At 43.2% G+C, this 13,691-nt stretch overlaps 1 protein-coding gene across 2 annotated transcripts in view; it reads right to left on the bottom strand.

The window, feature by feature from the left end:
• Positions 1-13,691, bottom strand: part of por (Protein-serine O-palmitoleoyltransferase por) — a 58,657-nt gene that overhangs the window by 22,521 nt on the left and 22,445 nt on the right. For both annotated transcript variants that reach the window (XM_055066519.2, XM_055066518.2), the window contains exons 3-10: positions 11,905-12,100; positions 10,247-10,290; positions 9,873-10,173; positions 9,125-9,235; positions 3,606-3,706; positions 3,464-3,543; positions 1,538-1,601; positions 788-873 (exon numbers count right to left, since the gene is read on the bottom strand). In XM_055066519.2, the coding sequence (XP_054922494.2) occupies positions 788-873; positions 1,538-1,601; positions 3,464-3,543; positions 3,606-3,706; positions 9,125-9,235; positions 9,873-10,173; positions 10,247-10,290; positions 11,905-12,100 (983 nt within the window). The remainder of the gene's footprint in view (positions 1-787; positions 874-1,537; positions 1,602-3,463; positions 3,544-3,605; positions 3,707-9,124; positions 9,236-9,872; positions 10,174-10,246; positions 10,291-11,904; positions 12,101-13,691) is intronic.

The following is a 13,691-nucleotide window of genomic DNA, read 5'->3' as shown; positions in this document are numbered from 1 at the left end:
CAAGTTTTTGCGAAGGATGGCAATGACGAGGCTCTGCTTTCAGGTTTTATTTATGAAAGCTCATTCAAGGGTTGTTATTTTATATGCTAATGTGGCAAAAGAATAATTTCAAGTGTTTGTGGTGCTTTGGAGACTTGCAAGTTTTTTATGACAAACTGGTGAAGTGGTTAGTCTAGGAATGTCCTACCCTCCCACTTGCGGTTGTAGTGGAGGGGTTCGAGAAATGTGGAATATCCAGTGCAACAGACTCAAAGAAGGGCAACTTGTTGTGGCCCATAGACAGCAATAAAAAGCTGTGATGGACAATGACAGACATGTAAATATATGTCTAATTTCTGAAGGCAAATTCCACAGGTTTCATTTTATTTCTCATTACTAGTATCTGAGGCATGCTAAATATTTTTCTTTTTTTTTTGTTATAGAGTTGGATGCACTGTAGATTTGTTTTCTACTATGAAACCATAAAAAATGGGCATGTGTTAGATTTGGGGACAGATTAGATTTGGCCAAATACCAAGAAATGAAAGAGCTGTGTGTTTTTGCATTTCTTTTTCTGCCTCTTCGTTCACTTTGATCCTCCAGATAATTCAGCCAATTCCATCAACCCATCAAGGTCAACTTAGCAGAAGTCAACAGTGTCTTTCTGACATGATGTGCAAGCATGACAGAAATCACTTTACCGACATGGGCTGTGGCCAGGCAAAGGATACTATCAATGCTAATCCATCTTAAGGAATGAAATTTCATAACTTCAATGCTGAGGTGCAGAAGCTGCACAGGCACTCACCCGCAGTTTGTGCTTGTCACAGCTGGGTCGGCAGGGACGGGCTCCAATGCACGCATCATACACCTGGCTCAGCTTCTGCCGCAGTACTGCATGCCAGAAGCTTATCAGTCAGTGTCACCACTAGAGTCTATCTCTGATATTAATGAACACAGGTATAACAAATTATTTGGCATAACCAAGCGAATCTAAGATTTGGTTCATCATGCTTCATTGCAATGAGAGTTCTACAGCAATGACAAAATTGAAAATGAGAGATCCAAGACTGTATGTTACAGTGAAGCGAATATTTGTTCACTTGGAGCTTTATCACAGGTGCCCTGGTAATGATAATTTCTAACACTCGGCTAGAGCCACTTGGAATGGCAATTTGAATGGAAATGCATTGGCTTGGCTGGCCCACAACTGCAAGCCAATGTGCCAATTTCATCCGATCACACTGGTCACGGCGTTGAATATTAGTGACGGTGCAATATGCATCTGTAATTTAGCCTTATTTACGTGCCATGTATTGGCACGTTAAGCCACCGAGGGTGGTCAAAATCGGCAGGAGATTCTCTGCTAGACCATCAGAAGCAACACACTTGTGTTTCTTTAGCATAAGCATGATCAAGGTCTTTTTCTTTTGTTCTTCCCCTGATATCAATGAGTATGCTAATAACAAGTGCTAGATACAAAGAAAAGGTACTTTCATGTCAAATGTAATTTTGTTATAACGAGGCTCAATGGCATCTCAGGCTACGAATCCCTTACCATGCTCAGCGTAGCTGTAAAGAGCCAGTGACAGCAACACTGCAGCCAGTTGGAAGTTGAGGCCCTGTTAGGGGAGACAGAAGAAAGATGTTGTAGTACTGACTGTAGCACCCCTTATAGGATATATGCTGAAGGATGATGAATTTCAGGTATTGCTAGTTGAAAGTTGCAGAACAGAACATGCGAGGCACAGCTGCCAGTGCATGTTAATGTTCAGCTGGGCTATATACTTGCGGACAACTTCTTTTGGCTAGAAAGTGAAGGCTACAGAACTGAAGTGCATACATGGCACTGCTGCTTGAAGTATATCGGCAATTTCATTCATGTTTTCGTACACAGGATAAAGAACACAACAGTTTTGTTTTCTACAGCACGTAATTTGAAAGAAAAAAGAAACATGTAACGCTGACAAGTTGGTGCCTTATACCTTATTGTACATTGTTTATTTTGCCCTTTCCAGTCTTCACACATTCAAGAGCGTCGCTGTCGCACGTTTTATGCATTCTTCAGAAGAGAAATGGCGCTCATGTCTTCTGGTGATCGTCGCCTGCTGTCCTGCGCGTTAGCTCTCCTGAGAGACTGATGACCAAATTCAGCACCAAACAGTTGTCGCAGTACACAAAACAAGTGCATGCAACGTCTACGCGGAAATGAGGTGAACCCATCTGCAAAATTGCAACCATTGGCATACACAAATGAGTGAGTGAGCTGGCTTCTGCTGCACTGGCTCTAGTGACAGCAGCGTCGGTTCTCACTGACACATTCTCACTGACCCCGAGGTCATACAGCCACTTGGAACTCCCATACAGATGGTGCTGCCCACTGTTCAGAGCTCAGTACATATGGGATGTTTATGAACGCCGATTAGCTTCAGAAATTCAGGCCGAGTTAACCATGTCTGTCTTTTCTAAAGTGAAGGAGCTATGCAAAATTGGAGAAACTGAAAATGGTGCCAAAGATGCCTGGACTACTTTGCATACGACTACCTGTGCAGAAGTTCTGCCCACGTAGATTTCGCTTCACAGCCAAAAAAATTTGTCTGTGAGACTAGCTGTGCCATGGCTCTTATACGTCATAGCATCAGCTGCCTTCGATGAATATGGCTGATGCAACATCAACAACCACCATCTCATCTTAAAGCAAGGAGTACTGACATGACATTTTCAGGCTTTTCATTCTCCCCTTTCTTTTTTTTTTTTTTTTGAGTGACAGTGCTGGCCCTCTAAATCCCAGAAAAGATACTGGGGCATACTTCACAGTGCCCTAAGTAATTTACTGTAATGGCTTTCTACAAACCAGTCTCTGTTTCATTTACCAGGAGGTGTATGTGTCATGACGTTATGACAGCAAAAATGATCACGTGGGATCAAGACATCGCAATGTCTTGGCACTCACTCTGGCTCGCGCGACTGTCTGCTATGCAGCTACTTACTGTGTTGCCCAATGTAGCAGCATAACTGACCATCAAGCTTTTGTAAAAAAAAAAAAAAAAAAAGTTATTAACAAACGACATGTTAGAATCGAGTATCGAACCAAAACTGCAACAGTGACAACCTATGGTCATTGGCATTAAATGTTGCAGTAATACAATCCAATCCACACGTCATTGCAGTAATAGGAACTGTGGCACTGTTTATTCCTGCTTCGTAAGTTAGGCAATGATAAGAAGGCTGCTGAAACTGATAATGCACAATTTGCGTAGTTTATTGTGGCTTGGAAGCAATTAATTTGCTTTACCAAGTGGAAACAAATTGCCCATTACTGTTTCTCTTATAATCAAAAGCAATGTATATTTCATGTTTTGAAGTCTCAAAATTGTTGCATGTGCTACAAAGAAAGGCATTGCATTTTTCCTTTCTGTCCGCAAAAATCAAGCATGTGTAGCTATTGAGGGTGCATTGGTATTCGAGTGAATAGGGTACTCACATGAAGCAAGGCACTGGTCGCGTACGTCAACAGCAGGGCTCCAAGGCTGCCCAGGTGTGGCCTGGTGACCTGAAACACGTCTGCACACAGATTCCACCTTCCGCATCCACTGCAGCAGCTGCCCACCTCCTATCAAACTTACAGTGCTTAAGCCAATTGTGCATGGCATGGTTCCAATGCACCACCACTTGCACCAGTGACCGGGGAAGCTCCACTTCCAATGGGGAACACAGCTGCAGAGCCCTGGAAGGAAGTAAAACATTGTTGTCAACAGTGATGGCTTTCATGATTATAGGACCCCAAAAGTTGACACGGACAACAAAAGACCGGAAGACGCCAGCACTGTCTTTCAACTGAAGGAGAGTTGCGATCTAGGTCAGCTGGTGCATATTCTTGAGAATTAAACCAGTCAAAAGACTGGTTTAATAGAGGAGAGATGTGGCACACAGAATGAATGGTGTGTGTGCCACGTCTCTTTTCTGTTAGTCTTTTGATTGGTTTAGTTTTCAACTAAAGGTTTAATAAAAATGGAAACAAAAAAAATCAGCAGAAGCCATTGATGATGGTAGTCCATGCATGCGAATAGCCGAAAACTTCTAGAAAGTTCTTTGCTTTAATAAAGGAATGATGTGCTTGTAGGTGTATGTTTGTTGCAGTGAAGGTATTTAGGTAGTGCCTGCTGTTTCATTGTCTAATTCCACAAGGAACAGAGAAGTTAACCAGTACGTGTGTAGCAGTGCCAGAGCCCTCTCCTCCAGCTGCCACAGGGTAGCAGGGCGGTGGGAGAAGAGGACGGTTGTCATTTCGAAGTACTCCACCACAGCATCTAAACCTTCAGACATCCCAAAGCTCTTGTGCAGCAGCATGTGCCGGCAGGCCTGACTATTCCCTTACACGCACAACTCTGTTGCACTTAATAGACAATGTTAGGAAGGCATGACTATAATGGTGCCGAGTTATACTTTCGTATTGTCACACATTGCCTGCTCTCGCTACCTACACAACAGCCATGGTTGCTTAATGAAATTTGGCTATTGTCAGACATTGCCTGTTCTCGCTACCTACACAACAGCCATGGGTGCTTAATGAAATTTGGCAAAATGGTATTTATTTTACCACAGCAAATACCATACCTAGAACTTATAGGCTTGCGAGAACTAGGTTCACATCACAGGTTTTCTAATCTGATAAATTTACAATTGGCATTTGGTGACAAATGCCAACAGCACGTGCCCTTTGCATTGGTGCTTTTGTATCGTAGGTGCAAGGCCACCTCCTGACTACCAACTACTGACCATGAAAACAGGCAAAAGAGCCAAAGATAGCTATTCGCTTCAAAATTGCGCAGAAACCACCAGACGATAAAAGTCAAAGTCAAGCAATAGCTACCCAGTAGACCTGCTGAAATATGCTGCTGGGTATAATTATTCGTTAACTTTATTCGTGAATTCTGAGGTCCATGGGTGCTGGGATGACACGCTGCCTCCAAGAACAGCTCGTGTTACAAAACATATTAGAACCCTTGTGAGGATATGTATCAAGCACAGGTAATGCGTCACAGCAAAGTCACCAAATTTACTGTATCCGAAATTGGCCCAGCTTTAATTGCAGTGTCTCCAAGACCAACCCAGTTTACTCAGTGAGACAGCCATCCATGTAAGGTGGGTGGAAGAGCTAAAAATCCTTTGCTTCAATCCAAAGCGAAAATGTGCCAAAACAAAAAAAAGAAACAAACTCAAGCACATGTGGTTAAGCATGATCCAGACTGTTGCACTTGTGAGCACTTGTCTTTTGCGAGGGAATGCACTGATGCAGTGATTCTGATGACTTTGTCCTCTTCAGGCACCAGTTGAGCCCGTCTGTCAAAAATGTATTTTTAACCATGCATATTTAGTCATGCAGAAGAGAGCGCAGTAATGCTGAGCAAGCTTTTCAGTTAATTAGCATCCTTGGAGTTATATAAAAAACTAGAAAAGTAGTACAGGTGTAGTAACAAAGTTATTTAGTGCAAGTACACATGTGTCATGTTCTCCCTCTGTCTGTGTTCTTTTTTTTTTTCACTTGCAGTATGTTATACTAACAAGGCCAAATTTTTACTCTCTTAAAGTTATTTACATTCACGTAGAGCACCTATGACTGGAGACTGTCTAGCCATTTGTAAGTGCAAAATGACATCATGCATTAATTTCAAAAACAACGAAAGGATTTAGCTCCACCTCACCAAATCCATGCAGCGCAGTGAAAGCTTATGGGTTGTGCCAGCAAACCAGAAGTCCATCACTGATCACCCTCTGCGTGACCTTGACTGAATGAAAACTTCATGGCAGGATCTGTGGCACACACTAGGCAAATCAGCCTCCTTTCTATGGAACACGCAGCTGGCTTTCGTTAACAAGTGGCACAAGCCCTACACTTCACTGCGCTGCAGAGAGTTGATGATATGGAGCATAGTGCTTGTGCATGGGAACCCATTGACACTGCAAGCGGCAACCCAGACATCTATCTCCATGTGCTTTATGCATGTTTTATTTTATAGTTTAAGTAAAATTAGGAACGTCTCCACGTACATGCAACATGTAAGAGTGGTTAGCACTTCCTGTAGTCCTAGCAATTCCAAGGTGTAAACTTGGTATGTATTACAGTTGACTTTAATTCGATCATGACAGGACCGATCGAATTATATGACGGGTTGAATTAAATAATATGTAGAAAAGCGTAACAACACACAGTTAATTTGGCAGTATTTCTCCACTTCTAATATGCCCACGAATCAAATGCATGCCTGCTTTCTATGTTTCCAAAGCAGAAAACTAACGTAGAGATAACATTAAAGCTCTTAAATGAACCGGACTTCTGATGCACACTCAATTTGTTAGCATGAAAAATGGGCAAAGGTGGTTGGTATGTGGTTGGTATGGTTAGTATGTGTTGCACAATGGAGGGGGGGGGGGGGGGGCAGGTCCCAAATGTTAGCTTCGCCGCAATACACTTTGTTATGTGATAAAGCATACTAGTGCAATTAACGCGGCTTTTAAAAGCCGCACTTTAGAATAGGGTGAATGCCGTAATCAGACATTGTGAGCTACAATTATTGCTTGAAGAATCTTCCTAGCTGGGGCAGGCCAAAAATAGGCGCTTTCAACTGGAGACATGTGTTCAATGCACTCCATGTTCCCAAAGCTCTGCCGAGTCACTGCCAATAAAGATGCTGCCAGATGCGACCGTAGGGGTCGGGCGCATGCATGTTGACTGGTCAAGTTTTAACTATCTGGCGAAGACTAGTACTTTTAGGATTGAAATAATGAAAGCTTCGGCCCGTAGAAGTGCACGAGTGCCGGCCAAGACCTTCAATCCAGAATGCATTAACAGAAAATCAAATTAACCGCAGTCGAATTAACGGTAGTCTACTGTATTACAGACGTGTTGCCCTGAGGATATATGAACACTTCCTTCCACATACAATGAGCAGAACAGATCGTTTTCATAATTGTAAAGCTAGCTTTCACATGAGGCAGTTTGCCCAACTAATGGTGGCAAAGTCATTTTTTGCAAACAGCACATAAGAGCACACTCTGCCTGTCCATGACATGAAAAACGCAGACATGGCTCTCGTGACAAAACCATGCGCAAGAGACAAGCCATACCACCTGCAGCTACCACTTTGTCATCTTTGAACGATGACTGATACTGCCATAAGTTGGGCCAATGTGCAGTACAGAGAATATCACTTGTGAATTTTTTGAAAAGGGTCTATGAACTCGCACTTTTAAAATGCATTTCTTATGTTCCTTGTGAGAGTCTTATCTTTGCATTGTTGCTACGCCTCCATGAAATGTTTGCAAAATAAATGCACAAACTGCGCTAGGAGTTTACAGAGAACCCATGATAAAGTGTCTGGCGTGAGCTCAATTCATCAATGCACCTTTGTTGACACTCAATACTACTGCACCCTGAACGCCTCATGCAACAGCCAAGAAGGCCGCCAATAATGTCTGTATGAATGTAGCATTATGGTCAGTGGAGAAAGCATGGCAGGCCTACAATTTTTCAAGCAGTAGCCCCAGGATGGTCTCAGTGGCCACAATATAGGACTGCCGATTGCTTCCAGGAGTCACTGATAGTATTCTTGGCAGGAAAATACCTGGCATGCAGGGGCTAGAGAAAGCAAATGCAGGCAAACATGATGACAACTGTTGCCCTGTGGAAAAACCGCAGCCTGAACAGTAGAATGTTAAAGTGAAGTTATCATTGCCTCCTTGCCCCCCCCCTCCCCCCCTTTTCAGATGCTGGCATGATGGGTGAGAAAGAGTTGGGCTAAGAGTTGGCTGCTGTCTTGCATTATGTGTCATAAAGGGTCAGGGCTAAAGCTATCCTCATTAGGGAGTTTTAAAATTGGTGCTACAGGTGTCCCAACCAATGACCGCTTTGTGATGCCAGCTAATGTCAGCGTCGTACACTTGCACCACCCATACAACTGCACAAGGAAATTGCAAAACTACAGCAAGAGGAACAATCGTAGATTATTACGATATGTACACTTGTTACACATTTAAAACTCTAGCTGAAAGATAACAATTGGCAATGAGGTGAAAGTGAGAACAACACAATGGAGGTGCCATCACGAGCCAAGGTAATCCAGATTACGGTACACCAAATGCAATCACCCCACATTAGGCCTGAGCTCTGGTGTCAACAAATGATCTTGAAAATATCGGTGATTTATCATTCAATATTTGTCATTTATGCGACATGAGAGAAAGCGACAGCCTACGTTATAATTTTTCTCGTGAACGTTATGCGTTACTAAGGAATCAGGTCAGATTTGCTGCTAGGCAAGAGCCGTCGCTTCGATGAGTGCTGTTATGTTTGTTTACACAAAGCTTAAGGATACCTGTGTTAAATTTGAAATTTTGGGCTAGAGTGAGTGCAAGCCTGAATCGCAGGAAACAGTTTGCTTTCAACACATGCGCAGCTATTCACTAGGGAGAATTCGGTACACCTGTTCTAAATCTACCTATTGGCCATGTGGTAGTGGTGGTAGGCCTGTGGGCTCAATTCAACACTGTATCAATTCTAAAGAAAACTTTTTTTTGCATTTAGTGTGTAATGTGCATGACAGACTTTGGTTTCTGTCAGCCAGGTACGCAGTATTGGACTGCCACAAGTTTATGTTGAGCAATGTGTTTCCTGTTGAAAATGCATTCCGACTTTGTTGTGTGGCTTATGCTAGAAAACGACCACTGAATAAGAATAGCATTTCTCACGAACACCAAAGGAAGCTCCGCTTAGACCAATTTCCACTGCGCATGAAATCTGCATATCTTTTTCAGATTGTGCCCTCTTAAACACTGTGCGACATTTACAGGGTAATTTTGTCACACAACAATAATCCTTGTGAACATTGTGTGCACATATTTCCTTTCTTTAAAGCTGCATGTATGGCACGTTTCTGTGGGTATGCCAAGTACACCTAAGCGTGTGATAGTGTTCCCGATAGAAAAGTAGCCGGCGCACATTTCAACGATAGTAATAATAGTAAATATACACAGGCTTTATGATGATTATCAATTTGTGACAAGATTACAGCCTACAGGCTGTAATATTTCTGACAGTGGAAGCATAAAACCTCTTCAGGTAAAAAGTGCATAGACAGAGGCTTACCAGGATCCCTCATAACTGACACCCGATGCGACAGCGCTGGCCTCCGACAGGAAGGTGACAAAGTAGTGGCTGAAGCGGAATGACAGTGCATCCCGGTACGCAGCCAGCCACCTGCATAGTTGGTTTCTCAAGTTCAGTTCAATACAGAGTTTGCCTGTTACCTCTGCTCCTAAAAAACATAATTTTGTCGCCAACGTAGGCACACTGAGCGCTTGCTGGTGGACCTGGCGGAGCACAACTGAAAAGGCAATAACTTCAAGTTGGCTAAAAAAAAAAGTAGGAACTAACACTGCTCACACTCTAGCAGAAAACTGTGGAAGATATATATTTGACAATGGGGGCAAGACTCAGCAACAGCAAAACGAAAAGAAAAGATGCAACTTGTACTGCAAAGAGATGTCGGCAAGTATCAGCAAACACATTATATCAACTGAAAGTCCTTAAAGCAGTGCAAGAGACCAACCAATCCCAAATCCACGGTTGTGAGGTGACAATCGTCATGCAGCTTTTGAGAGGTGAACAACATTCAAGGTATTTGCTGTCAAAAAATATACAGCACACAGTTATTCTATTTCCGTCATTGCCATTAATGACTGTCCAACCTTCACCATTGTTCCCCTTGTTAAAGTATTACACAACAAACCAATATTGGGTCTATTAAATACAACAGGAGCATGGCATTCCATCATTTTTATCCCTCATAGTTAACAAAAGCATGGAGCATAAAACATTGGAGCATACTGCTTGCCTCAGGCCTAGTGTGTTGGACAGGAGCCATGTGGACCAGCAGTTGGAGACAGTCAGACAGGTATAGCATAGCACCAGGCTCTGACCCAGGGCACGCAGCCATGACCAGAATCCAAGGCTCGCCAAAAGTTCAGGTTCAAGGCTTCTCGCGTATGCATCATACCCTATCCACGGACCAAACGGGGCTGAGCCCACATGCAGCAAGTATCCAAGCATGGCTACAGGGCTTGGTGTCGCCAGCCGGCCATGGTCCAGGTCAATGGCCAAGGACACCAGCTTCATGCATAGAACCAGTTGACAGCCTGCATCCAAGGGAGAGCTGCTGATCTGGCCACATCATCATTATCACCACTGCAACTGCCGCTGCTGCTTTACCTCGAACCTGGTGCCAAGACTTGGGCTCGACAAGCCACAGCTCGCTGCAAAGAAAACACCAAGTCAGTTGTTTAATCCCATCAGCTCAAACATCGATGTAAGCTATTTGCCACAAATGGTTGGAAGGTTTCACATAAAACATGTTAATTTATAGCTGTATTTGAACTGTTACATGAAAGTAAAGTAGGTGTAAAACTATTTACAGGATGTAATACATATACAAATCTTGTAATTTACATTACTGGGCTTGATGGAGGCTGGTACACAGGGAAAATGTGCAACAACACAGCAGCCATTGTCTTCGTCAAGTGTCATGATGCCATACAAATGCATGAGTGACTGAAGAAGCACTTGTTCTAGAACTTTTGCTACATTACTTTTGTGAGAATGTATGCATGTACATGCATGCTCCACAGATTTAGTAATAGCAAGCATTTCTGAAAGAAGGCACCACACTGACAGACAAGTGTAAACTAGCTTAACTGCTAAGAATTTCCTATTCTAAAGTAACAGAAGACTTGAACTGCACGCCAACAGGTTCTAGCGTAGTCTACTCTGAACATTGCCATCGAATTAGAAACTTAGCCTGTTTTTAAAAATGCTAAATGGAGGAGGCTAAATGAATTATCAGCTCTTGTGTAACTTGCAGCAAAGGTGATTTAGAGGACTGTTTACATGTCTAGAACAGCCAGCGCAAAAATTGGTGCTCGACTATCAGACACAAGGCTCTACAAGGACGCATGCATCAATATGATCCAATAAGAAACATAACATCATCACTACCACGTAACAGACACCTCAATACTTCTTTCTAACTCTTGCAAGGCAAAGTGATGCACTAGAGCACATTACAGCGCCTGCACCAATCTGACCACCTCCATCGAATCAAGAAGCACATGGTATTATCTGGAACATTCTCAGGTGCTGAGCAGATGTAAGCATGCTGCAGAATGCAGTGTCGCAGATATGTGACAGCACTGCCGACAGTTTTGTTGTTGGCAGATGTAGCTGTCCCAATTCAGCGAAGCTTGCAAATGAGCTTGCCGGCACAGTGAACATATTTATGGCAAACTCTGCTGACCTGAGCTTTCTCAAGATGCAGGATTAATAGCTGCCAGACAAATTGTCATAACTTTCCTGCCAAAGATTATTGTTCAAAGTGCTTGGTCACCACCAATCCTTAAAGAGTCTATGTATTTGTCTACTTTTTTTGGCTACACTACATGCTATAATTTAATGATGCGTCATCTACAGTATATAGTTCTGCGCAGTTATAAGGTGGTGCCATTATTTTGTAGTGCTGCTGTTTCCCCACTTTCTCAGCCTCTCAACGTTTTTCATCTTTCACATTGGCTGCACAATAAAACGGATGGTTTACCCGATTTGAAACTTTTCTTCACAACACTAACTAATGATAGCAATGACAAGTATTGAGGCCGCCGGAGAAAGAAATGAGCAGGGAAACGGGCATAAAAGCATAAAATAAAGCTGGTATGGTGTTATTTTGTGCAGTAAGAAATAATGGGCAACAATGAAGATGGGAACGCAAAAAAGGGGGCCGAAATGCAACCTTCAAGTATGTCTATGGGCACCTTACCACAGAATGCACTGGAGCGTCCCTTTAGTTTACAAACATGTAGCTCATTTGTGTCACTCACCAGGCAATGACAAAGACCGCAACCAGAGTGGCACACGAGAGGCCATGATGTCGGGGCAGCGCTGTCAGCACAACTGTTCCCAGTAGTGCCAGGCCAACCACGTAGGCTGTCAGATGCCCGACTAGGCTGTACAGGCAGCATATGCCAAGGAGTGTGGACAGCGCGTGCACCCACGCACTGCCAACTGGTAGAAGTCCTACAATTTTACAAAGTCACTGTAAGGCATTCTGGCAGATGAGAAGGTGTCATACACCAGTCAAACTGACAGACCAGAACAGAAAGCACAGTGGTATGGCCAGCAAAGCCACATGGAAACAAGACAACCCTTGCAAAGAACAGCAATGTTCATGTGTCTGACATGTAGGAAAGTGAAGATGCAAAGGTCCATGTGCGAGAAAACAAGCAAGGACAAAGTTGAGAATAACCACACTAAGCTGCAAGATCTAAGGCCATGGGCACCGCCTACAAATGAACAGGGGGAGAAGCAGAGTTTTATAATAATAGTGAAAGGAGGCAAGAACTGTGTTGGCAAGACAAGGACAAAGATTGAAGATGGTGGGTAAAGGGAGACAAGTACTGTTTAAGGTAGAAAAACACTTCAAAATGTTTCTGTAGTGGGTAGAGGTTGTGGTACAGGAGAGGGTGAAGCAGAAGACAGCACCTTCATATTAGAGTGGGATGTAGTTATAAGATGACATAGGATCACAGTGTGAAAGATTAATAGAATGAAAGTGAAAGATGGGGGCGTATGAATTCAACTTCTTCAGGTGCCGAAAAATTCCGTCCATTAAAAATTTATTTTAACCACATTTCTTGCATCTTCAGGAAAATGAAAATTGTACAGCTTCAGAGCAGATCTAGAATTTTCCATTATTCAGTGAGTCTTGTGAAGCTTATAGAACGTGGACTTCATGCGAGAACTTCCTACAGGAAGGTCAGCTATGAAATCTATTTTTGTGGATGCATGGATCATCCATGTCATGTCTTCAGCCAGCTGCTCTCTTCCCCACCTCTTCGATGACACTTATGGTGAACTTTGCCCTAAAGGTAGTTCCACAGCACCACAAGCTGCGCTGCCTTGACCATAGTAGCTTAAGGCAAAATTCATGCTGCCATGAACCCACACCTCAAGTTGAAATTCGCATATAACCACAACTCCAGTGTAACTGCAAAATTTTTTTTTAAATTGTCAGCCCAAGCACTCCGTACAGATGGTTAACCAGCGAACCTGAAACGTGCGGCCCCGGTGTTTATCACTGGACAAATCCCGACGGTTCATTGAAGTCTTTCTCAATTATTGGTTATGTCTATGTGTTTCTTAGTTAATTAACGACAGCGACGAGCGCGTTTGTGCGGTAGTGCCGAAGGGCACCAACACGATAGCTGTGGAGAAGACGACGCTGGAGCCAATGTTGATGATGATAATTTTTTCTACACGCGGACACGATAGTGGGAAAAGCAGCCCTTCACAGCTTCGCTGTAATTATTTGTCTGTGTGGCCGTACAGACTCCAGAAAGCAACGAGGGTGGAGGACATTCCTATAAAATGCACCACAATATTTCAATGCTACCGACTGGAAAGATGACGGTATCCACTACCACATCCAAAATTAAGCAAGTTAGAAGCCACCGCTCTCTGCAGACCACAAACAAATACATATGTCCATGGAATTATCATGCACCAAATGCACCCCACACAGATATCATGTCTAAGTCAATTCTATGATGTACCAGACACCCTTCAACACATGGTGTTCGTGTGCCCACACCGCAAGAAAAACACTTAA

The sequence above is a fragment of the Dermacentor andersoni genome, chromosome 6 (assembly GCF_023375885.2).
Source record: "Dermacentor andersoni chromosome 6, qqDerAnde1_hic_scaffold, whole genome shotgun sequence".
Lineage (NCBI taxonomy): Eukaryota > Metazoa > Arthropoda > Arachnida > Ixodida > Ixodidae > Dermacentor > Dermacentor andersoni.
This window is presented reverse-complemented; position numbering and strand designations above follow the sequence as displayed.